The sequence below is a fragment of the Lutjanus erythropterus genome, chromosome 23 (assembly GCF_056507025.1).
Source record: "Lutjanus erythropterus isolate fLutEry1 chromosome 23, fLutEry1.hap2, whole genome shotgun sequence".
Taxonomy (NCBI): domain Eukaryota; kingdom Metazoa; phylum Chordata; class Actinopteri; order Lutjaniformes; family Lutjanidae; genus Lutjanus; species Lutjanus erythropterus.
Genome location: NC_139339.1, coordinates 7,636,707 through 7,663,439, shown reverse-complemented (window position 1 = coordinate 7,663,439; position 26,733 = coordinate 7,636,707). Strand labels below are relative to the sequence as shown.

The window sequence follows — 26,733 nt, the reverse complement described above, 5'->3', positions numbered from 1 at the left end:
GAGAGAGATAAACAAACACTAACAAAAAAATGTGTCTAAGGGAGTGGAATAAGCAGAAAGGCAGTGCTTGCATTTGTGTGTGTGTGTGCGCGCGTGTGTGTCCCTACCTTGACGACGGCAGGTGGTGGTCTGATCCGGTGGTTGCTGCTGGCTGCATGGTTCTGTGCCTTGCCACCTGTGTATTGATTATAGCTGAGCTGGGAGTTTGCGGGTGCCAGAAGGAGCTTCTTCAGCTGCGAACGGACCCACACAGAACAAGAGAAAGTGGTGAAGGAGGGGGGAAATGAGTGCGGGTTATGCAAATGACCATTTTCTTTCAATTAGACAGCCTGCGCTTTGTAAATGTAGCACCAAAGGAGTCCAATACTGCAGTTAGAAAAGATAAAATTGCTGACATATTTGAAAGATTAGACATTTTTTAAGCAGTTTAGAGCATGTGACAGGACAAGTCTTTTTTTTTTCTGTGCAGGTGTTTTTGTGTACACAAACCCAGGCTTCTCTGGTGTGATTGAATAAACACTCTTGGGCATGTGGCTAAAGGTCACTGAGAAGGGACCGGCATGGAATAAAATGGACTATAACCGAACATAACATAACGTTTTAGGTCAAAGCCTTTAAGCTAGAGAAATGTCCAGATGGTATGGTTCTGTGTGAAAATAACAGCACAAAGGTAAACTGATTTCTTATCGAGAGGCCTGTCTTTTGCCGCTTGCCCGGAGCAAGTATGATATCACTTCTGGCTACTAAATCTAGCAACTCACTAAACTGATTGGGATAGTGTTAAAAAAGAACTAAACACATTGTTTTTTTCTGGAGCTAATTATGGAAGTAGCTTGTGCCTCGCCCCTGCACATGCAGAGTACCGCACTTGTGGGTACAGATGAAGTTTATGAGCTGAAATGCAATGTTTGAAATAGGATGGCATTAGAGGATGTGGGCAAAGCTCCAACTATACACAGGTTGTCCCAAGTTTGTGCCATGTGAAGTTTCCGAAAAACGTTGCTTGAGTGCCATAAGTGCCAAGAGCATCTTGCTCGGACAGCAAGTAGGAGGGCTGCTGAGAACGTGGGCTCTACTGAGGCAGGTCAGGTAATCACAAAACTGATCCTGTTGCAGTGCCGTTCACTGCGTACTCCAGTGCCAGAAGAACAGGATTGACCCGAGTACGAAGGCATTATTTGATAAATGCTAGTAAATAAACAATATGTATAGAGGCAGGTAAAAATTGACTTTGGACAAGTAGATATCTGACCTACTTGCCTGACTGAGGAAGTAAAAAAAAAACAAAAAAAAAAACATTAACATTGAACCCTGCTTGGGCACGGGGGGATTAGTAGACCCACTGAGAGTAGAGGAGATGAGATGGATTTCTTTTTTGCCTTACTTTCATTATGTGCCGGCTTGATTTCAGGGCCTGTGGCACTGTGTCAACCGTAGTTGGCCCCACCACAGTGTTCATATCATCGAATTGGCGCCACAATAGCGCTGTTATGTAATTAGCAGTGAGCAGCAAACACACTGATCCATTCCATTTACTTCCCTCCTCCCTGCATCTGCATCTCTCTTACTACACATACAGTGAACACATTGTGGCAAATGTGGCAGAGAGTGGACTGGACACTGCCAAATACAGAAGTCTCGCAGACAAATGGCCACTTCTGGTGCCCAGTCTTGTTGAGGAGTCTTATCTGGTGTCTGCCATGGACTGGCGAAGGAGCAACAGGGTTGGAGGTCATGTCTCAGGAATAACATATGTTTTGACCCTGGGGTGGCGGTGAAGAGAGTATCTTGTGGAGGAAGAGCTGTTGGTCTTACCAGGGAAGGCTCCTCAGGCTCTGGGGTGCGTGGCGAGCCGTCAGGGGAGGAGGGACAGCTCCGGTCACTGGCATTGGTCACGTCCCCATCTGCCAGGGCCTCAAACGAAGGCAATCCGTCCTCATCCACCGGGATGCTGTCCAGGGTCTCTGTAAGCACTGCCAGCAAGTTGGCCTCATTTTCTTCATCTATCTTCTTAGGAGGGGGAAAAGGGGGAAGACAGAGACAGAAAAACAGAGAGACAGGAAAAATAGGACATTTTAGTCAGGAGAAGTTGCATCTCTTTTTTTTTCTTCCAGGGAAGTAAAAGTGGTGGGTGGTTGCATGCAGGCTTTCATTGTTAATAGAGTGGGAAGATTTTTTCTCATTTTTTGCAGCAGCAGAGCTGACTCTATTCTGGCAGCCTTTTAAAAAACAAAATTCTCTCCCTGTGCAAGTGAGTCAAGCCTGTCACTCATATTTTAAGCACGCAGCTTACTGGACCAAAATAATATCTCCCCCAAGAAACCCATTACCAGGGCTGACAAGTAGAAAGTATCTGGGGAAGACAGGGATGGGTCGGAGTGCGTCGTGGTATGGAGGGGTTTGTGGGGGCAAAGGAAACAATGAGCGGAAGTTGACGCTCCTCAATCTTCCCCCGCAGAATTGAGTGACGATCAGCTCGCCGACAAGATGTTTGCAAGCAATCCTCAGATAAGGCGAATTACCAGCCGCTAATGCTAAATAAATGTGATATATTTAAAATGTTGGCATGACAGCTGATGTTCGCAACGGGCGGGAAGTTTGCATCAACATTTCATGAAAAATAAAGCTTGTTCTTGCCACTCGGCTCCTCTTTGATGTACCAGAGGAGTTGTGTGCTTGCTGCAGCTGGCTGTTTAATGGCAGAGATTATAACTGTGTGTGAGAAATAAAGAGACAGAGACAGCAATATATGGGAAAATCAGAGATGTGAGCTGCCAGCTATCGACATGGGAGTGATAACTATGCACATATGTAGAGAAAAAATAAGAATAGAAAGAATGTGCATGGAGAGCGAGAGCAATGCAGCTTGCTTAGCAAATGTGTGTGTGTGTGTGTGTTTGTGTGTGTGCACTGCTGTGCCTTTGCGCAGTGACAAGTGACAACAGGAACTGTAAGTTCCAGGGCCATAAAAGCCCAGGGGACTTTAAGACAGCGGAAAGATAAACAGCGTCGTCACCCCGGGATGTTCTGTGGCCAGCCCAACAAGAACAAATCCCTTTATGCACATGGCAGGATTATCATCGCTCGGCGACGGTGTGTGGCCGTCATTATGCCAAAAGGGGGACACCAACCTCTTAGATACCAGCACTTTACTTCGGAAGACTCAAAATTTTACCCACCCACTTGTTTCTGTCTACCCCACTGATTTTACATAATTACACACCCACCGTGGATGGCGCTTTTAGAGCAGGTTTGGATTTACCAGCGAGATAGCGGCGATTTTAATGCCCCCCCCCTCCAATTTTCATTTATAGATGACACAGATATCTTCGACGTTCAGTTAGTTAGCTAACAGTGAGGAAAACGTTAATCTGATGTTCATTGAGTAGATTTTCTCCTAACAACGTGGGCACTCAGTCATTATTAAAAAATGATAAAGGGGACATATTTCACAGAGATAACACGACGTAGACTGGGGCCACGCCGCATTGGCAAGCAAACGCCTTGCAGGAAATTGCTCTGTATGAGGTGGCATGCTGTTTAATTACTTGCAAGGAGCTTCAAATCCACTGTGCTGGAACCCTCCGCTACTGAAAGGTTCACCATTTTCCAGCATCCCCAAGTTATTACCTGAGCACTAAGCGGGTAGGTATTAACTGCTGATAAATCCAGAGCCTTTTCTTAGCCCAAACATACATCCTCGCATGAGAAATTGAAAGCAGGATCATTTTAGATTATCACAAATGAGTCTTTAATGAGCCAGCCATCTGTTTAGGACCAACCTCACCAACCATCCAAGCAATGCTCTGTTTGGGTGGGGCTTTACTCACCTCTCTTTGAGGGAGTTCAAACCTATACATTCTGTAGAAAATTGCAGTCTATGCCACTCTGTGACACTAGTTACATTAAAAGTTGAAAGGGCTGTGCAAGCTTCATTATGTCATGGTTTGGAAGGGATTGGGGAATTTCTGAGGCTGTGGCAAGCTCGAATGTAGCGATTTCAATCCTGTTTCAAAAACCTCCACCAATTGGCAAGCTCCCACAGGCACACTGTATCCCCGAAGATAACCCAGAAGGGACTCTCATATTCTGAAAGAGACACTTGTAAAACCCTGAGTTGTGACGATCATGCTGCAGCCGCTGCTGCGGCTCTAGTGGAGGCACTCATAGGCCAAGTGGGGATTTGAGAATCTGGGGTAAAGAGCAAACCTCAGTGATCATTTCTACCCCTGGAGAGAGTATGATCTAATACGCCTGTCCAGGAGGGCGAGCTTTTCAACGCCAGCTTACGGACCACACCTTGCAGAGTTTCCGCAGCAAAGTCAATCTACTACCAATGGCTCACATGTCCCTTGTATATTTATAAACACAACCTCTGTGTGGGTGGACTTTAGGAGCTATGGCACCCAAAGGGGGTGACGCCAGGATAACCTGGCAACCTGCTGACGGCCATGTCCACTTATATTGATTACTACAGCAGCTGCTGAGAGGAAAAGAGGGCAGCAAGAACAAAGAGAGAAGAGAAAAATTGTCTCGGTGGGAGCACTTTCTCGCCCATCCCGCTTAATGGACCTCACCGAATTAAAGAGATCTTAACAATCCTGGGCTAATTGTGGGATCACAATATATTAACCCCGCTCTAATTCTAAAGGGTGCCATTTTGTGGCTGTTTTATTCCAAATGCTTCAATTAGCCATAAAACATGCTGGCAAGTGCTGGCAGAGCTTCTCTCGCCCCCTCCTTTACCCCCAGCTTCCCCACGTCGGAGAAAAGAAAGCCAACTCCAGTTGTTCATTATTAGGTGAGGCCCTTTTGTTATCAGGCAGGCTGTCTTTGAGGTTGTCCTTGCCTTTAACTCTTTTATTGAGTTCCACAGCACAGCATTGTGTTCCAGGAGATACTATTCACACAGCTGATAACGGAAGGTGAAGGTGCTGCTTTAAACAAACACTCACTTCTGAACACCGGGGCAAATAGCCAAATTAAATCTGCTAATTGCTTCTTGAGGATTCCAAGCTCCTGAGCAAATTTGCCAGGGATCAAATTTTAACGAGCTTTTCGGGGCAATGCATCATTTACATGTTAAAAGGAACCAAATGTGTTGTGAAAGTGCCAGAATGATAGAAGTGATCTCTGAATAACACCAAGATGCAGTTTCAACAGCCCCGCCGTTATCTTCAAATGAGAGGCAGAACATGTGGCAGACACTCTGGATGTGGGAAGATAAAATATCTCCCATTAAATGGGTCATCTGGTATTTAAAGTACTGTTTATTCTCACTGTCTCTTTTTGCTCACTTCTTTCCTTCGCTCTTTCTGCAGATAGAGGAATAGCATCCAGTTAGTTCAGACAGAAAACATTCTTAATAAATTGGCCCCCGAATTGCGTGGCGGGGTTAAATCTGTGCCTTGACAATTTAATTGCATTGCTTCATCTCAATCTTTACTTTTTTTTTCTCCCTCTTCCCTCTGCTCTGTCAGATTTCAAAAACATTCCTTTGGATGAGGTTAAGCGACTAGGCAGACCTCCTAATCATGGCACAATCAGAAATTGTGGGGGGTATATGTGTGTGCGGTGAGTGGGGGGGGTCGTATCAAGTCGTCACATCTCGACTCTGCCAAGAAAAGCAGCCTTGGATTTGATAAACAAATAATGTCATTCTGTGTTATTACCCCCGGCCCCCAGATTTCAGAGGAAATAAATCAACGTCAGCCTCGCCGTTAAGGCGTTAGTCAGGCCTGACACGTCGGCCGGTCACACAGGCACAACATATGGGAGCAGAGGAGGGAGGAAAGAGAGGCAGGGAGGGTAAGGTACGGCACGATGCACGGCGGAGAGACAAATCATGTCAGCCGCCAGAGACGTCTGGTCATTTAGCATGAGCTTACTGAGATGGAGAGAGGGTGATTATGGCCTATACGGAGCGATGAAACCATACATAACACTGTTAACTCCCTCTGTGTGTCTGCGTGTGTGTGTGTGAGGTGGCAGTGAAGCAGTCTGACGGTGTTCCAAATCATAAAACTAAATGTTAAACCTCCATTGCGGTCAGGGCTGTGATTGGCTCTGTAACACATCGCAGTCAACTCCAGGCTGCTGGCATTTCCTCTCTGAATACAGAGTCTGTAGAGCATCTTGTTATTCTGAAACTGAATTATCCATCAGACTAGATATTGTGGGTTGGCACGTTATGGACACAAAGATCACAGTAATTGTGACCAGCTAGGGATCCACTGACTATCGGCCTGGCCAATTATCACCTATAATATTCAGTATTTTCAATAATCAGAATGTTTTTTTTTTTTTAATCCAACTGACCTTTCCTAAGTCTTGACCCTTTTTGCTCTGTGCTCCAGGAGCAGTTCAGCAGGCTCGGTACCTGACGAAACTTACGTGCTCGGCTTGTTTATGTTGGAAAGAAAACCAAACTTTGTAGATGGTTAAAAGATGTTGCTATAGATTCAGTAGAAGCAACATATAGTCACATCTTAAGTTAGCTAATGATAGCAAAACACCAGTTAGCTTGCTAACAGATGTAACCAGCTAGCTAATGATTGATGTAGAGCAAAACTCTAGCTAACTAGCTGGCTAGGGATGTAGATTACCCCGCTAGTTAGTATTAGTTAGTGTCAGCTCACTTAAGATGTGACTTAATAGACTATACTTCACAATACTAGGACATAGCAGGACAAAGTTGACCGAGCTTCCAACATAGCCAGGACTTAGGAAAATAAATGTATTAATTGGCTCCGATACAGCTGCCTCTCTGTGTATGTAGTCCATTGTAATTTTTCATAATAGTTTATTTATATGTTGTATTTTTAATCCAAATCTGCAACGTAACTTAATGAAGTTATCAAATAAATGTACCCAGGGGGAGTAAAAAGTCTCCAAAACACCAAGATTTTAATTTTTATTGCAAATGTGCTTTGGTTCCAAATATTGCTCACTGGTCTCCTTGATTATCAGTATCAAATCAGTCGATCCCTGTTGCTAACAGTCTCCGTATGCATCACAAGGATATATAGTCTCGCTCCTTTATTGTCGGTGCTCTGGGTTTAGTATATATTCTGGTTTATCATGATGGTTTGAGCTGTATGTTGCTAAATCTTGTACCCTCTAGCTGCAGACAAGATTGTCCAGTCCAAGCACCAGGCAGCTGATTTTAGGCTTCTCCATCCTACTTAGCGATAATACCACAACTGGCCTTGTGATAATCCCTTCGCCCTGGCAGGAATTCACTATTTTGTGCCTCCATTTAAACAAAAATGGCAGCTCTCTGAATAAAGAAGGAGTGCTGCTGCAGAAGCTGACTGTTTACATGCCAGATGTCTGTCTCAGTTTAGCAGGCTATGTGAGTTATCGATGAGGAAACGGTTGGACCCATCAATGGGAAGCAGGATGTGTGTGTGTGTGTGTGTGCAGAGATGATGCATCTCCTGGGAACCATTTGAGACTGTTAGAGCACTATCAGATGAGCTGATGAGGGAAAGAGAGAAGAAAAGAGAAAGTGAGAAGAGGAGATATCTGTGCGTGAGCCAAAGAGAGAAAGAGAACTGTTGTTACACATCCTGACACAGGCCAGATCCGATTGAGACACCTACCCAAGGGATGTTAGCAGCGCTGTTCTTTCTAGTTCTCTGTGGAAAAATCCTTTGACCGGTAACCCTGCTGCTGCTGTTGCTAAAACTAACCACCTGAACTCTGTCACACATCTGCTGAGATCAGCTGAGGCTGTCACATGCCTTCAAAACCACCAGGCCCCTTCTGTCTAGCTTCGGGTCAAAAATCATGCAGTCGGTTGTGTACCTTTCCCCAAAAGTACACACAGCCAGAAAGGTTGGAAGTCAAATAAACGTAGGGAATTTGGCAAAACTTTATCCACTTTCACCACTCCCTAATTGATCAGCAACTTAAAAGGCAGTGGAGAGCGAAAGTCTGGAGGGACATTGGCCTATATTTCAAGCTAAAACAACATATTTAATAACCCATTTGATACTTGATAACAGCTAACGTTAGCATTCAGCCGCTTCCTAACTAATAGTACCGTGTGATTGTGTTACACGATAGAATAGGTGTAAGTGTAAATTAATTCTGAAATATCAAAGCACATCTTGGACACATTTATTTAATGTTAAGCCTGGAGGTAATAAGCACTGGGTGTAATGAATCTTAAGTAGACTAACATTAACTGTCTTGCCAAGTTACATTTCTGACGCTCACTGGAACAAAAATTTCTGTGTAGTGTTCACACAGATTAAATCAAACACAGCAGTGCTATGAGTATGATAGAGAAAAAGACAATGGATTATGTTGTTTTAGCTTGAATTATGGCTCTATGTCCTTCTGGATTTCCACCATCCATTGACTTTTCATTTGCTGATCAATCAGAAAACGACAGAATTATATCAATCTGACAAATTTCCTGCGTTTATATGACAACAACCTGGAAAAATGCACTATGTTATTTAAGCTTCCCACCCTGAATATACTCTAGATATCAAACAGCTGGAGAGACCTTCTTCATTCTTATATTTATGACGGATCTGCAAAAATAATCAGATAACGTCCATCCAAACACAGCATAAAAAAGCATGCACACTTGTGACTCACAGGCATTCTCACACAGCTATCCAAACAACCGATAGGATCGCAGGGGGGTTCGGCGTGTCCTGGCGGAGCCTCCCCATCCACAGTCCTGCCCCAAGCTGCTGTTGTTTTCCTACTCCAGCCGTCCAACAGATGGTCCAAGCAACCGTTTGCTAACACCACAGAATCACACACCATCATAATGATTGGACACTCACTCTTTTGTTTTGGCAGCTACTTCCCAATCGGCTTGGCACGAGGAAGCACTGATTGCTGTGATTGCTCTGACTTTGACTTGCTTTGACGGTCACAGCAGGAGGGGGAGAAAAACAGACATTTGGAGGCTCGGATAAGGAATATTCAGCTAGATGCGGAGATGGGATGAAGAATGGTGCTTCCCTCTGCTTTTTTCACCTAATGGCATGCAAATAGCTATTTGCTTAAGTCGGCAGCTCTGAATGTGCACCACTAAGCAAGGGGGGCCTTTGAACATACTGTTACACTGTTGATAATGCGTTGGAGGAACACAGGGAGGAGAGCAGAGCGAGAGCAGAGAGAGAGAGACAGAAAAAAGGAGCACAGAGACTGTTTCCAATGTCCATCTTTCTAAATGGACACTGCTACATTTCCTGGCTGGAATGTAAGTCTGCCATCAGCAGTCAAGCGTAGCTATCCATAAAACAATTACACACACGCGCAGAAGGCTGGTCACTTTGGTTTTGACATTTACATAGATTTGCGAGGGGAGCAGAATGGACCAGAACTTCTTGTTTTTCGCACCGAGGACTCAGTGTTATTATCCGCTGCTGACACCACCTTTACGCGCTCACACACACACACACATATATACGTACACCTGCACACAAACGCAGCTCCTGACCTTTCAGGCCCTGCCAAGCCCATCGAGGTTTTGTGGCGTTTCATTTGTCACAGTAATGTCTTCCTCGGAAAGATGCCAGCGCAAGGAGAGCCAGGGTACAGTGGACAAGATATAGTGGTCTACAGCGTTTCAAACAAAAGGTGTGTTTCTGTGTCATTGTCCTATTCTACACCTCTGCACTGATGTGTTTGCGCGTATGACGGGGGACGCGGTATCACAAATTTATGGTAATTGAAATGGCGGAATCTTTTGGGGGAAATGCAGTCAATTTGATTCTGCTGCAAAAAAGGTCACCCTATTCAATTTGCACTCAATGGCGTACGAGGTGCGACAGGGAAACACCTGAAAGCAAACGATCTTATCAAGGCCTCACAGGCTTCACCACTTGCCCACTGCATAAAAGCTATTTGCTGATTACTAAATAAACGCATTATCTTTTACCTTGACTTCTGTATGCGCGAGTGTGTGCCTCGTCCTGGTGGGAGGCTGCCGCTGCAGTGTGTACGCCTCTTATCCGTGTCGTGACTTTGTGAGCGTGTTATCTGAGCAGTTTTCTTTTTTGCGCACTTTCAAGTGCCGTATGTGTATGGGCTGCACGTGTAGCAGCAGTGGTCAAACATGGAGGACTTCACAAGCCCCTTTTGCATGTTGTGTGAGAGGTAACGGCGCGGGGATGCGCCTATCTTTACAAGCAAAGAAATGAAAACACATCAAAGGAATTGTGCACTCGAGTCGATACAATCCTAACTTGTTGACGTGATTCGGGGATACTATGAGAAAGGATGAAAGCTCGCGGAGTCTCTCTTTGTAGCATCAACACCCAGTGCTGAGCTGTGTTTCATCTTAATCTCGGATCTATTCTCTGTGGAATACTTATCATGTTACCTTTAGTTTGGATTGACTCGCCTTCACAGCTTACATTCAGCTAAGCAGACCCACCACACTAAGGCTGTCAAAAGAACAGATATGTTAATACATTTTTAATACCACGTGTTTAAAATGACACAATATCCATTAATAACAGTATTGAAAATAGCAAAGCTATTATGGTCCTGACGGAAATTTGGCTTGCAGCTTCACAAAGCCAGGCAGTGTTCAGTGGCTTTTTCTATACCAGCACAGTGTCCAGGTTGTTAATAAAACAAAGTAAGAAAAAGTGATCCTATTTTGTGGGCCTATGACTTTTTTTTTCTTTTTGCCATGGTATCCAAAGAGGTACTGAGTATCATTTTTATTGTACAAGTAGGCCATTGTATGAAAGTTTAAAATTCTGGTACCGTGACAACTCTACACCGCACCTGCACAGACTACTAGACTGTGACATCTCTGCCAAATACAGAATGATCAATGGTCACCGACCACTTGATGACAAGCGTCCAACACTCGAAATCCCTTGCCTATCTGCCCATCAAGTTATTATACAACACAGCCCAGAGCCATATGAAAAGAGGTTTAGCTGGCCACAGTATAGCCTGAAAATGGTCTTCTGGAAAGAGCTGATTAACAAGCAGACAATTTTAGAGCTGTTGACTTCCTGAGGTCAACAACACTGTCATGGCACATAAATGCAGCAGATCTATCCCAGATACACCACTTCACAATTTCGCAATGCACATGATTTTCAATTCACCTGATAAAAAACATGCTTGCTTTCGCTGTCATTATCCCAAATTATCATGTTTATGTGCAAGTACTTAAAGGACCAGTGTGTAGGATTTATGGTGCATTCCATCTGAAGCAGGAAGTCGGAATTTCTGAATAAGAAGTTGGAAATTTCAGCATGAATACCACCTGAAAATGGAGTTCCAACTTGTAAACTTGCAAGAACCTCACTCACCCCAACCTCAAAATCTATGATGGTACCGTGAAATGCGTGAAAGTTTTATTTACTTGTACTGGAAATCCATTGTGATGTCATTCTGACTTCCAACATCCAAGGTAAAACAAAATGGCTCAATCTAAAGAAACGAAAAGACAAGAATTCTTATTTTCAAGTGATTATACACTAATGAAAACATTTGTATTAATGTCATGTTCCATTTCTGCCACATTCTGCTAATAAATCCTCCTGGGCAAAGAGTAATAAGTACTTGCAAAAGTAATTTAGGACTAGACATAAAGCCCTTTTTTGAACCTCAACCCATGTCCATATCTGTATAAAACATTTCCATTTCCTTGAGACAGACTTTTCATCCAGTCGTACTCTATTCAAATACATTCATACAATCAAGTTTTTGTTTTACAAAAAGTAAGTGGAAGGAATGTTTTCTATCTGCAGTGACCAAATGTCTGTAAAAGCTTCTGCTTTCAGTTTTGACTCGGGAGCTACTGATTGGGCAGCAAGTGACTCATCCAAGCATCCAGTCACTCATGCATCAGCAGAGCCTCGGAGAGCCTCTTGAACTATTTGAGGCCTGTGCAGACTTAAATGCTTCAAGGGGGAAATAAGCTGGAGCTATAAGCATGCAGTGCACATCATAAAGCTTAGTTAGAATGGGGAGGTTTTTTTCTGCATGGATGACAAAGCTCTTAAAAAAGGGACTAGGGAAAACTAGTCCTTCACATGTACAGTACAAGATTACAGGGCACATAGCCAAAAGATGTGATAAAATTAAATGACCAAAATTATGAAACATGAAAATTAAACACACAAGAATGCTTTTTCCCTGCAGATCTTATCAAAGACACGCATTACAACCTTCTCTCTTAACCTGACTGCGCAGGACTAACATATTTTCTGCTACTGTACAAAGTCTAACAGAGCTAATCAGAGCTAACTTGAGGAGCAAGTTTACACCAGCTTATCTTGTTTTTTTTCTGACCTCTAGTTGTTCAACTTCTAACCTTGCTACACTGGTGTATACTGTTGTATGTGTAATCCATGATGCCACTGTCAGGTGAGGCTACAGGTGCAACAGATCACACTTGTGATCACACCAACTTGAGAGGGCAGCGAAACACTTCTTTTCAGTCTGGTGTTAAAGGTCCAGCGTGTAAGATTTAGGGGACTCTAAAGGCATAAGTATGTTTTCATTTGTGTACAATCACTGAAAACTAAGAGTTGTTGTGTTTTCATTACTGTACACCAACGAGGTGTTTATATCTACAGATGGTGCGGGACCGTGCTTCTAGAAGGCTTGTTCCAATGCTGGTCTTGGAAAATGCCTCTGATGTTGCCAGAAATGTTACATTGGGAATATGCATGTCTATGCACTGATCTGATACCATGTGGTGTATTAGCCCCAAAAACGGGACACTGCTACATTCCAGCACCGTCCCATACACCAGATTTTAAGGTCAGTGGAGGAGAGAAATGCCAGCTTTTCCTCAGCATCAGATCACGTTGCAAAGTTTGTGTTATTTTAGCCAGAAAGCACAAGATCTTTGGGGTCTGAGTCAGGAGGAACAATAATTCAGTGGATTGTGTATTTTGCAGGAGTTTCCTCGAGAGTTGCTGGCGGTGTTTTAGCAGACGATGCGCAAACCTGACTAAGTTACTGACAGACTGACCGACTGGTAAAGGCTACCGTGAGCAACCTGTGGATATTACTGTGAATACAGACACTGTTCTTTCATTAAACTGTTCTTTCAATCTTTTCTGATTTAGTTCGCTTCTGCGGAGATCCACTGACTTTTTTATAAGATTATTTTTTGGCCATTTTTGCCTTTATTTGAAAGGGACAGCTGAAGAAAGGGAATGACATGTAACAAATGGGCTACAGGTGGGAGTCGACAGCCTCAGCACATGGGGCGCATGCTCTGACAACTGGAGCCACAGGGGCGCCCCAGATCCACTGACTTTGAGGCTTTCTTTTGTGCTTGTCATCTGGATTGGACTGAACTGTTTTTAAGTTGAGGGTAAACAAAATAGATTCTTTACTGAGTCTGATTCAATTCAGATTTTTTTCTGATTTTGGATTGCTACTTGGCATCGGATGATATGCTAAGTTCAGGGATCAGAATCGGCATTGGGAAGGGAAAGATCTTGAGATTCTATAGTAGTTCAGAACAAACAAATCAAACACTGACTGTAGAGAGGTACCTCCCAGTATGCTGTGAGTTTTGTGGCCACTGTAGGTTCCAGGAGAGGATGAGGCAACATGTTTGCTATCTGCAAGCTTACTGCTGGATGCTACTAAATCCTACACAAAAAATCCTCTAAGCTACTCTTGAATATCTGCCAGCTCTATATTTGTTCAGTAACTCGTTGCTAAAATTTAACAAATTACTGTTAAGAATCAACAAAGTTCTGTGGAAGCTCTGTGTGAACAAACACACAGAGATTGACAGAATATGGCAAACTACCAAAGCAGAAGGGCTGGCCAAGGCTACTGCTGGACATGCTGGCACGAAATACGTACACACACTCACACAAACACGCACTCATACAGACACACCTGGGATCGATTGGCCTTTCCTGGAGAGGGGAAGCAGCCTATCGCCCAAGACTGATAGCGCTTCACCATGAATCACAGCACTTGCTGATTGAAGGCCTCTCCCTCCATCCTCTCCCCTCTCTGTCGAGGTTTCCCCTTTTCGTCTGTTATTCGCACTCTTTCCTCGCTACCTGCTATCGCCTTCGCTCCTTCCTTTGTAGCCCTCTGCCTGTCACTCTTTGATCAATTCATTTCATCTCTATGCAAACATAATCTTGCACTTGCTCTGTCTCTTTTTGTCGCAGGAGGGGAACAGTATTCTAGGAATTTCCCTGCTCGCCCCTGTGAAGTGTACACTATTAAATAATACAAGGCGGGTTGGTCTTATCGCATGGCATCGTTGCATCGTTGCAACATGTTGCCGTGTGTGTGTGAGTATGAGTCAGGGGGGTGGAGGTAGGGGTAGCGGTGGGGGTGGTGGATTATTGGCTTAGTGTTTTGGCCAGGTTTAAGTGAAACAGCCCTGAAAGGCTCTTAGTGGAGATTACCCCAGGTACTAAAAATAGTCATTCCCACCCAATACACACACACACACGAACACACAAAAACAGAACGCGATGAAAGTGTTGTGTCTGGCCAGAAAAGACCACTATCTGATCTTTGTATAGGGTGTCTCAATTACACCGAGACACACATGCACACACGAACATGTCGGTGGCTTCGATGTGATGAGAGAGATGGGTATCCACTGGGGGCTGGGGATCAGCTGGGGCACGAACACCAAACCATGCCTCAATCAGCAGCAGCAGCCCACTGGGAATGTGAGTTGAGTAGAGTATATGTGTGTGTATGTGTGAGAGAGAGAGAGAGAGAGAGAGAGAGAGAGAGAGAGAGAAAGAGCTAGACAGGCAGCCAAGCAGCCACCACCAGACCAAAGGATGTTCTCTTGCTCTTTTTCCAAACATTCCCCGAGGGGACTTCTCTTTTTTTTTTTTTTTTTTGGCCGTGTCCACCCCCCTGCTCCCTGCTATCCCTTTATTTTCCCCCATCCTCCTTCCAGAAGCGATTGTTGGAGGCCAGAATATATTTGTTTAGCCAGCGCAGCCTCAACTTCCCATCAGCCAGGAACAAATGCCTTGCCTTGGGAGTGAAAAAGACAGAGGGAGGAGAAGGGATGGCAGAGAGCAGAGCCCACAGTGTTGCAGGGCGGTGGGTTGAGAGCTCTTGTTGTGGAGTGGATCTGACAGACGCTCCAAGATGACACGAGCTTGGACAGCCCAAGTCTGCATCTCTCTACTATACGTCTGCGCCTGCTTGTCTCTCATTTGTGCATCTTGAAATGGCATAGCCGCGGGTCTGAAAGCGGCGGTTCGCCCTCAGTTCGACAGTGATGGAGGATTTCTTCCATCAGACAGTGCAAACAATGTATCAGCACGGTGGAAACTGTAGGGAACTCGAGATGAGGAAAGTGTGGTGTATTCTAATAAGACTCACTTGAGAAAATCATATTATACAGTGGAATATGATAATTCATACACCCTTTGCTGGAGCGGTGAACTGGTGCGGGTGGTGTACTCTCAAATGTCAGCATAAATTTGCAAAATAAACGCAACCGGCATTCAGCAGGGAGTAGGAACAGGGACAATAAGGGTCTCGGCTGCCTGTGAGTGTGTGTTTATGTGTGTGTGGGCGTGACAATTCCTCTCAGAGGGTCCATGGCTCCGTGCACACTCCTGTTTCCTGTCGCCAACAAGTGTGTGAGCTAATCTATGCTTACACGTGTTTGCGGCGAAGGAAGGAAGGGGAAAACATTTCATCACAGCATGTTTTATGAAAGCCTGCTGAAGATGACCCAATCAATCTAATCTGTCATTACTTAAGAATAAGCGCCCGAGCATCTGTCCAAAAACACTCAAACAAGCAAGGCAAAGCGCCATAATGCCTTGCAAAGTCTGATGCCATTGCACGCTACATCCTGTTGGAGTAATATATAGAGTTTGGATGACTGACATGGCCCACATATGTCTGCTCACGTGCTTTCACTCACAGCATGTCCCTATACAATATCTGGGTAATGCCTTAAGCCTCGGGATCTTATTTTACTACTCGTAAAGCCCACAACCTTTTACTTCCAATCCATGGAAGTCCATGCTTCATTTGGTCACCCATCTAGTCACACAATAACACAAAGAAACAATTGAGGCAGCAGTAGAACAGCAACTGAATCCTCTGACAGGAAACAGTTGCTGTTGTTGTTCTACAAGGAAAAATTACTGATCTGTTTATGGAGTTTGGTTGGTTTGAAGAGAGCCACATTTGTCTTTTATAACAGGGATTTCCTATCAAAAAAAGGCCATCTGACCGTGTGGTAAAGTGGTGAAAATATTCTACATACAGCGTACATGATACAAAGAGTTTGCATGACCGATACAGCCCACGTGTGTCACAGTCATATCTGAGTAATGCTTTAAGCCTTGGGATCTTTTTTTACTATCTGTTAAACCCACAACTTTCACTTCCAATCCACTGCGTTTGATCTGGGCTGGGGACAAGTTCAGGCTTCATTTGGTCCTTATGTTTGTCTCCAGGGTTCCTCCACCTTTTCCAAAGTCAAATTCAAGCGCTGCTCGAGCAGTTTCAAGTAGGATTGGGTATTTTCTGGGTTTCTGCCAATACCGGTGCCAAAACGATACTTTTAAAACAATATCGGCACCAAAAATGGTGCCTGAACTGATACTTTTTCATAATTATTAAAAAATAAGAAGCACAAAATGAGTTACTGACATTAAAAGACTTCATTGACTTAAAATAAGGCACTGTAATCTATCAAACTGTTTTCAAGGATTTCCAGTAATGCTTAAAAACCTTGTGTCTCCTTCACTGCCCATATGTCACCATGCCTTGTCCTCTCTTTGCCTTTTCTGTCCATCTCTGCACCTCCCTTTGTTTCACTTTTCTCTATCTGCCCTTGTCCCTTTGTCCCACCTGTCCAGCTATCATCGCTGTATCTCACAACAGGACGGGCCTGGCAGTGATAACATGTCACAAAGTGAACACTGTTCCAATTTTCTCACATATTCACGTAGACCGACTCAACCTACAGCAACTGTAAATGCCTTGATCTGTCCACGTGTGATGTGGACATGCCGCATCCCAAAGCGTCTGCCGGCGGGACGTCCACATCGGAATGCGAATAAAGGGAAACCAACGAGACGCGTTTCCATCAATCAAGCGGCTGAAGCTTGACATGAAATCTAAGCGGGGTCCCGCGGTTAAAAAGACATTGGGTCACGCTTCTGTGCCGTTATCTTTGGCAGTACATTGGGAACTTATTGGAGTAACCACCCCTTAACAACTGCAGCCCAAAATAGACTGTGGACTTTCACGGTCGGCCCGTTTTGAAGAGGTGTCAAACACGCTGTGCCAGGAGCGATAGCTGTTATGTGTGTGTGTGTGTGCGCGCGTTACAAGAGGGGGGTTGTGGTGTATCATTCTCCACATTTCATGTCAGGGACAGTTGGGACAGTGGCAGGGAATGGAGCAAAAGGCCAGCCAGGGGACAGCTTGTGATCTAAGACCGTATGCTGCTCAGGGAACAGAACATACACAGATAGAAACACCGACTTATTCACATTCGTACACACGCTGCTTAAACACAGTGTAAACAACTTCTACTGCACCCTTAAAGGGATAGTTCAGATTATTTCATATGGACTGCCTTGATCTGTTGGTTTGGAGAGAGCAATGTTAGGCAGAAAAGGTCAAACTAAAGCTGTGAAAATATTTTAAATATAGTGTATACTGAAACTGATATGTATTTTTTTAGGTGGACTTTTTACATGTGATGTTTTGTTCCTGACCCAGTCCACAGCAGTGCATCGCTTAGCTTTGGTCCCCCTCTCTGCTTCTCCAAACTTCGACCTATCCCTTTAATTGTCTAATAATACTTTCTCTGATGTGATGTTTCTGGTCCCAGTTGCGCTGTATAACCAAGTCAAACAACCGTTTACTCATTTGCTTCTGTTTGTCACACGGAGCTGCAACCTGAATAAAAGCCCGAGTGCAAGAAAAACAGTAGGTGTTTGTCTTTCTGTCTGAGCTGCAAGTCATTTCAACAACTGACTTACTTGAGCTAATGAAAGCCGCTTCAAGCTTCCAGGGAGTGTGTTGTTTGATGGGGAACTTTTAAAAGACAGGCCTCAGTGTGACAGCTGCATGCAGCTGTTACACATGTTACTCAAGGCAGCCTTGATAATCTGCTACCTGCTCTTTCTTAAAACCCACACACATGCTGCTTTGTTAAGCAGTCATATGTGCGAGAGGGAAAATGCAAGAAAACAAAGAATACAGGCTTCAAATCTGTCCAGTTAACATTAATTAACACGTCCTCTAATCTTCAACTTTTGATTGGATGCTTCTCTGCCCTGTGTAGAGGCCAATCAGGGGGGCGCAGGAAGTACAGCTGCAGCCCCAGCTTTCTGATCCTTGCCGAGCGGCAAACTTTCCCCTGTCAGATTAAGTAGGATTAGCCGGGTCCTGCCGTATGATGAACTGAGCACTTCATATGGTGACTTGAAACTTTCCAAAGATGGAAGAAAAAAAAAATCCCTGGTCAGGGAAATGCATTACTTTGCTTTGCAACCCCAGTTTTTCACTGCTTGATTAGAAGCCTTTCCATATCCTCAGCATAACACAATAGCTGCTGGCTTGTTGAGTGTGTGAAAACATCACCCGCTCGCTGCAATACACAGATTTGTGTGGATGCAAACACGTGTGCTGGTGTGCAGAAGCATGTGCCTGTGCAGTAGGGGTGGATATTTAACATCAATACTTTTATGGCACCGATCAAATTGCTTCGATAATATTGAGTATCATAAAATGCCTTGTCATTTGATAACAAATTTCAATACCTAAGAAGTAAATCTCATCAGCATCAGTGACCCAATAAGCACGCAGCATGTTTGTACTAAGATCTAATAAAGCTGATGATTGGCTTGTTGCCTTAAATGGATGGTTCGGATTATTTGAAGTGGGGTTTTATGAAGCACTTATCAATAGTCAGTGTATCAGGTACAGAATATGCCAGTCCAACTATATTTGGGATGTTTTCACCGCTGTCAGACAACCTTTTTTTCTGATGGGAAACCACAGTTATATTAAACAAATTTCACTCTCTCCAAACCAATCAAACTCCATAGACAAAATCAGCCATGTTACCCTACAGAACACAGGAGTTGCTGGTCTACTGCTGCCTCCATCTGTGAGTTTATCTGTGTTACTGTGTGACTTCGGTGATTCTACTGAAAACATATGAATCACACAATAACACAAACTAACAGACTGAGGTAGTGGTGGACCAGCAACTCCCAAACAGTGGTTTCCTGTCAGAAAAGGCTGTCTGGTAGCAAAGTAAAGTGTTGAAAATATTCTAAATATAGCATTCTAAAGTTACATGATGTTGAGGCATGCAGGGAAAACACAACATTGCACCCAGAGACAGGGATCATTGTTTTGTTTATTTTATTTTTTTTTTACCACCAGGCCTTTGGACGGCTTCTTTCTTTAAAGTGAGTACTAAAGTGAAGTGAGAACTGCATTGCACTGTATAGTGTAATTTTCTTTTTGTTAAAATGGATTTGGCATCGGAAAAAGTATAATTCAGGAACCGGTACTGAAGCCAAGGTATCGGTTTCGGTATTGAAAATTTTTGAACGATACCCAGCCCTGCTGTGCAGACACACAAATACAAGCTTGTTCCCACATTGGAAGTCACACTGAGCTTCTTGCTCAGAGCTCGTTCGCTCATCAGGGTCCTCAGTGGGTGCTAAGTTCCATTGTGCTTTAAAATTACACACACACACACACACACACACACACACACACACACACACACACACACACACACACAAACACACAAGCACATGCACACACTCTCATTGGTATTTTTATCCATCCCCAGAGCCACTCGGTGGCTGCAAGCCATATCACTCTCAGACGACAGAGGAGCCACGGTCACACCGGCAAGTACTTAAGGCCCCCCCTTGCCGTGTGCGTGTGTGTGTGTGTGTGTGTGTGTGCGTGTGTGCGTGCGTGTGTGTGTGTGTGTGTGTGTGTTGGGGTGGTCCACAGAGGTAGAATGTGTGGTGATATAAAGAGACTCTGAAAAAGGTGGTGGTGGTGGTGGAGGTGGGGAGGAGGTCAAACGTGGAAAGAATTTAGTCTGTTATCAACTGTTGCCTGCAAGACGACTGAGGAGGCGCACACACATACAACAGAGACCCTGAAAACGTGACTACATGACAGCTATAGAGGCAAATGCACACACACACACACACCGTCAGACAAGGTTTTTCCTCCTGAGGCGAGGCTAAAGCATCCAATCTCAGTCTTTCTTGTCTATCTCTGGCACTGATAAAGGCTTATAATGAACTGGGGACTGGAAGTCAGTCCCAAGACCGATGGCTTTATGGCCCTGGCCAGATCATCACCCTCTGTGGACTTCGTTTGTCACCGGGCGAGAACAGAAAGAGGAGAGGGGATAGGAGGAGGTAGAGCAAAGGAAAAGGGGGGAAGCAAAGATTAAAGTTTTACACTCCAACCTTTGAGAAGCGTTTTGCAATACACCCACCATGTCCACAGTTTACTACCAGAGCGTTCTCTCAGATGTGTGCCGCATTACTGACTCTTGGCACAAATAAATGCCCCAAGTTTTGATAAGGGAGCCTACCGTCACGGCCGGGATCCAAACAAGGGGACAAAGGTCCTCCCGGGCTTATCGTTCTTCACGTTATCTCGCCTTTTGTACCTCGGAGCAATGTTAAAGCATGTTTGTAAACTGGTAACAGTTGTACATTTTGTTTGGCGTGAATTCAGCATTGTGATAGCGTGCCGTGTTTGCTCGGGCGTGTTATTATTCCAGCTCACTCCTGACCCCTGGGAGAGTGTAATGAAATCACTGTGGATGCAAAGATGTTCCATAGCACCTTAGAAACAGCAGCTCGCAGTGCAGTAAGGAAGAGATATTGATGAATGCAAAAAGCTCTACTTACCTCAAAGAGATTGGACGCCTCGTTGCCATACTGAGCAGAAATGATCTCTGATTGGTCACTGTACCATTTGAGGCCACCCAGGAAGCTGTCTGCGTCTAAGTCACTGACATCCAGCTCTGAGAGGTCAAGTTCGGGGAGGTCTGGGCAGAGGGGCTGGTCTTCACCAACCAAGGCAGCACACTGCAGAAAAATGAAAACAGATAAAAGGACAGTCAGACAACAATCACGTCTCTTTCATATGCAAATCAGACGTTGAATTCTTAGTGCCAAGTTTGAAACGATGGCAGAATCAGAACCTGGACAGCAGTCAAACTTGAAACCTGTCTAAACAAAGGAAAGCCATACATTTGCATGCTGAGAAAAGTTGAGAAAACTCAAAATTTCCAGGCAAGCTAATTAAAAACAACTTAAACTCTGAGGTTTTGAAAAAGTTTTACCAGCTAAGAATGTTTTGTCGGGAATTTTTTTCTTCTTTTCTTCTTTAGATGAACTTGAATCTTTGACTTTTACAAACCTAAAGAAACTGTTGAGTTAACTTGTTGAAGTGAAAGTGAACATTTTTCAACTACATTCATTTAATTTTCAAGCACCCAAATAACAACAAATCAGGTTCACAGCTCATTGGAATCCACATTTTTTGGGGGGTTTCCAAAACTCAAAGATTCAAGCTTATCCAAAGAAGAAAAATAAATTATCTCAACAAAAGGTTATAGGTCAGCAAAACTTTGAGTCTGATTCAAAACTCAAAACTTTAGTGAAGGCAGCAGCCTTGAAATTCTGACTTTTCTCTTTGTCTGTTTTACAGTGTACAACACACAAAGAGATAAGTTGTTCAAGCTTAAGCTTCTCATCTCAATGACAAATTAAGCTGTAAATTCTCTCATTTGGTTTGTGTTTAATGTTTGCCTCTGGCACGTGACTCTATTGACTCCACTGATTATTACCAGAACAGTTTTGCTGGTTTTGCAAGACGACATGCAAACCTGCAACCTGTCTCCACTCTGCTTCTGTCCTCCCACCATCACTCCCCAAGCTCTCAGATCCATGCTGGCCCCCGTGCTACTAAATGCTGCCTGTTGACATTTTGTTATTCACCAGCCTCTTTTATGTAATCTAGCCAGTGTGTACTGTATGTGGCAGCTGTTCTTGCTTCCTCCGCACACATATCATCAGCTCTGTTCTGGCTGCAAGTGAGGAGGCTCTGGACTGGAAATTAACAGGGATTTGATGATGTGAAAATGTGTTTTAGCAGAGAGTAAGGAGGATGCAGCAGTTTACAAGTGTTTTTACAAGAATTTAATGGAATCAACTAATCTTCTCTCATTCTTAATGTAAATATACAACTTTTATTTATTTTTTTAACCCTAATTAAACTTAGAATTTCTAGTATTTATTTTCAGAGCACATCAGTACTTATAAACACGAGTTCCTCTAACTTAAAATATTTTGCAATGACGAGCTGAACGTTAAAAGGAAATCAAATCATTCATTTTAGTGGTCATCAGTGTGACTGAACAACTGTTGGTCCAACTTAACATCTTAAGCTCATTTAACATGTTTCTCAAGCACAACTGAATTTATATCAAGTTTATTTGACTAGAAAAGTGTATTTGTTTTGAATCAATACAAAATTACCTCAACTTGCCTTTTCAAACTCAGTAAACTTACATTTTTAAGGCAGCGCAGACATGTAATGTTTGTCAGTGTGACTTGTTGATTCAACGTGACATCTTGAGCTTATTTAACATGAATCTTTAAGCATAGCTGAATTAATATTACTGGGAAATGCCTTTTTTTTTTTTTTTTACGTTGAAACAATAACTTATTTTTTGCAGTGCATGTAGAACACTTATTCCTTGATGTTGCTCAGTCTTAACTGCTTTTCCCTGCAGAATTATATTCATTATTATGGATAATGTACTCATTTCAGTGTGCAGCCCCCTCCAGGCATGAAACCAACAGCTGAACTGAGCAACAGTGAGGGAAACCTTCCTCTGTGCTCTATGCAAACTTTGAGATTTAAACTCAGAGATCATTAAAAGGCAAAACACACCAGACTGGGGGCGTGTTTACACTCTGTGACTGTGCACATGCAAATCCAAGCCTGAGAAAACAGCTTTGAGTCTATTGTCTAATAGGCCACACACTCCTAATTTCTGTTGACAACACGTTACAACGCTACAGGACGGCCTTAAGAAAGATATATGATAGATATCCGCGGGCGAAGCCGGGAGGTATTTGGCCCGCAGAGTGAAGAAGGATGAGAGTCGGGTTCGGCTCAGGGCAAAGCTGGGAGACGGATGCTGTGCCAAGTAGGAAAAACCGCCCAGACACCGGTGTCACAGTTCATCTGTCGGCGGATTCGCACCAACACGAATACACGATGACTTTAGACTGTGATGAGACAAATCCGTTCTGTTACAACCGCAGCAGCAGCAGCGGAGGGGACAGATTCACTGCGTCTTAGGCTTCCCCCTGCGATGATCCAGCCTGACAAGGCACGGGATGAAAAAAAAAAAAAAAACGGAGGCAGAGACGTTGGGATATTCAGAGGCTGGACGTCCTGCGCCCAATTATCTTATGGACTTCTTGGTGAACTAATGAAATAGCGCCGCCAGACAGACAATCAGTGCGCAGCACAGCGCTCCAGTGATTTACGCACGAACCGCACATAAAAGCACCTGCTGGGGGGAGATTATTAGAGGAGAGGTCCTGTGTGACAGGTCGCTCACTGAAACATGAATGTTTCTATTATATTTGTAGACGACGCGTACGTTTGCTGGATTGACGCTGACAAATCGCAGTCCAAACGGTGAGAAAGACTCTCCTGAAGCCTACCTGGGTAAAGTGACAGAGTCTGCTCCGGTGATTTAAGTGCAAAGGAGCGACTCTGAATGAAAATCAACCCCTAAATTCTCACTTTTATTCAGTAAAATATAGTTTTCTGGCTCATATTCACGTCACGCAACATAGATAAGAACAATTATGCAGCCAGACTGCAGTCACATCATGTTGTTAAAACCTTTCTGAGGCATCACCGAGCTCCTGCATGCAGACAACTACCTACATACAGCCAGGTGAGCTGAATGTCCATAACAAGCTGGACGGAGTCGGTAAATTAGGGGAAAAGGGACGAATAAGTATCCTTTTGATGTGCTTTAGCTGCTGCAGGCTGTGCACTTTAATCGCAACGCTAAGAAAATGGCAAACTACATAAAAAAGACGAACTGGAGCAAATTTCTTGCAAAAAAACGCAGATTATAACATGAAATTCGCACAAGAGCCTGAGTATAGACCTGACGGACTCGCTAAATTAGGAAAAAGGGAACGAATAAGTATCCCTTTGATGTGCTTTATCATCTTTAGGCTATACATTTTATCATAACGGTAAGAAACGCTTAAACTACATTTAAAAACACGATTCAGAGCTGATTTCTTGCACAAACAGACAAAAATACGCAGAATTTGACATGAAATTCGAACAATCGTACAATGAGCACGTCTGGCTGGATGTGCACCGCTCCTCCGGCCGGGATGTTGGCACACAGACGTGCCCGGTACCGTCAGTATTATGATGCTCCTGCGCAATGCCAGATAGCCGATCCGTCCGTCAGTACTGTGGGCAACCTTTGCTCTGAAAATAACATGCGCTACCCCCCGACACATGCAGCACATCAAAGGGATTGTTATCGTCAGTGGGTTTCGTGCGTCAGCGAAAATACCTGACTTTCTGTCATTTTCTCGGCGTGAAAAGCTTCTCGGCACCGGAGCGCATGCAGTCAGATATCCGCCAGTTTGACTGAACAGAGATCCTATGAGGAGGAAAAGCGATGGTCCCGAGCCTGCATGTGCACGCATTAACTACATCTTTAACTGAGGAGAAAAGGGAGATTCCGCACATTCCCTCCACTTGTCATATATTCCCGTGTTGTACAGTAAATCCCCCGCATCCTCAACTGTGTGTCCAGACGCGCACTACACCGGCACCAGCAGCAGAGCAGGAGACAGCGGAGACTTTATGTGCAAATCACCGCCTCGGAGAGTCAGCGTTGTCCATCGTTCCAGGGAAAAAAGAAAGTCCAGAGGGCTAGAGAGATGAAAGAAGTGGGATTTTTTTTTTTTTTTTTTTTTTTTTTTCAGAAGCGCTCACCTCTAATTCTCTCCACACCGAGTCCTGGTTACACCTGTCCCACGCCATCCAGCCACTGAATGACGGTCCGGAAAATTAAAAAAAAAAAAAAAGAAAAAAGAAAAAAAGAAAGAAAAATCAAGTAAAAAAGAAATCCACACACGCTTCCCACTCGCTCTCACACAGGCAACTGCTGCCCCTCGCCGAGAATGAACCGAGGGCACCTGTCTTACAACTGCTTTCCATCACATGACAAAGCTATTAAAAGTAGGCAGGGGAGTGACTCCGCGTCCACACTACTCGCCAGTGACGCGCGGTGAGCAGGCGGGGTCTGGCTGCGCACATAGTAAAATCCTCTCCGTGCACTGCAAAAAATGTCCAGCTTAAAACCACATCATCATCTATCTGTCTATAGGCTGTATATTCATCTGTGTGTACTGTGTATTCAAAAAAGTAGGGGAGATTGGGGACGCCTGCAACCTTTTTGCATTTCTTTCAGTTACTCAGAGACAATTTGAACTGGACCAACCAAATCGTTCCACATTAAACTAACATCTGTCTGCTAACATCCCATACTATTTAAAGATGATCACATGTCACATATTGTTCACAACATTTATTTGAACAGAACAAGTCAGACGGTGCAACTGACCCCAGCAGTGAGGACTGAACACGATCAGGGACGGTCGCAAAATATTTTTTTTGTTAAATAATTGCAGCAGCTGATGTTGAATGTGTCTGATATCTTCCTGGTGGAGAGGGTTGAACTAAGCTTGTGCAGTATGAGTATCATCACTCTAGCATGTTTCTGATTGGAGAAATATGATTTGTCGCAACCGCCCCATGTTCCAACTGTCCCTACTCTACCCTAAGCAGCCAATTTTGCTTTTAATTGAGACACTATAGCTCCCGGAATTTCAATAAAAGGGCAGAGTGAATCCCAGTTGCTCAGCTGAAATATATCATAAATAAAATTCTTGAATGCAAACTCAGTTTAAATATCAGTTGCAATGTTTATCACACGAATTATATTTTTTGCAGTGTGGACGTCAAATGGTCGCACATCTCTTCACTAAATTAGGGTAAATTTAGTTTTTTATTTTTAAAATCGTTGTACTAGACAAATGTAAGGGGTTATATAAGGTAATTTACAATAAATACTAATTATCTGGCGAGCTTCCTTTCATGATCATCACCACTCGCGTTCCTGATCATGTGTCTTTGTCAGTCTGGATCTTCTGGAGGCAGATTGGACTTTACAGCACCTCGGAGCTGAGTGAACTGACGCCTCGGATCTCCCCCCCCACCCCCGAAAAAAAGTGACGATCACCGTCTAAAACAGCTGCTCCTGTAAAACCTCACCGCTCATATCGGGCTTCCTCCGCAAAAGTCCGCAACAACCAGAAGGTACTGAAATCCCTGCACGCACAGAAAACAACCAAACAAACAAAAACATATAGGCTAATATAGAGAATAACAGAAAAAAAGTGGAAATGATCATTCATGCCAAAGCTCTTATTTATGTTTGGTTAATTCACAAGATAATTAGTTTACATCGTTTCCTCAATCCCTGAATTAACCTCAGACACGAGTGTAACCTGAAATGCCTTTTGTTTGGCGTGTAGAGTATCAAAGAAGGTAATTCAGTCTGTTGGAAAGTATTTCTTTGTCCATTCAGAGGCAATAAAAAAGGACAGGTGGCAGTATCAA

General features: G+C 43.8%; 1 protein-coding gene across 7 annotated transcripts in view; it reads right to left on the bottom strand.

Annotated features, from left to right (window-relative positions):
* ppargc1a (peroxisome proliferator-activated receptor gamma, coactivator 1 alpha) overlaps positions 1-25,444 on the bottom strand; it is a 49,332-nt gene extending 23,888 nt beyond the window's left edge. Inside the window, exons 1-4 of one of the 7 annotated variants that reach the window (XM_084713013.1) lie at positions 25,045-25,444; positions 20,895-21,074; positions 1,816-2,010; positions 108-233 (exon numbers count right to left, since the gene is read on the bottom strand). In XM_084713013.1, coding sequence (XP_084569139.1) covers positions 108-233; positions 1,816-2,010; positions 20,895-21,074; positions 25,045-25,092 — 549 coding nt within the window. In that variant the 5' untranslated portion in view covers positions 25,093-25,444. Of the gene's footprint in view, positions 1-107; positions 234-1,815; positions 2,011-20,894; positions 21,075-24,616; positions 25,020-25,044 lie in introns of those variants that run through there. The other 6 variants (XM_084713010.1, XM_084713011.1, XM_084713014.1 and 3 more) reach the window with 6 other exon arrangements.
* Between the last annotated feature and the right edge of the window lie 1,289 nt (positions 25,445-26,733).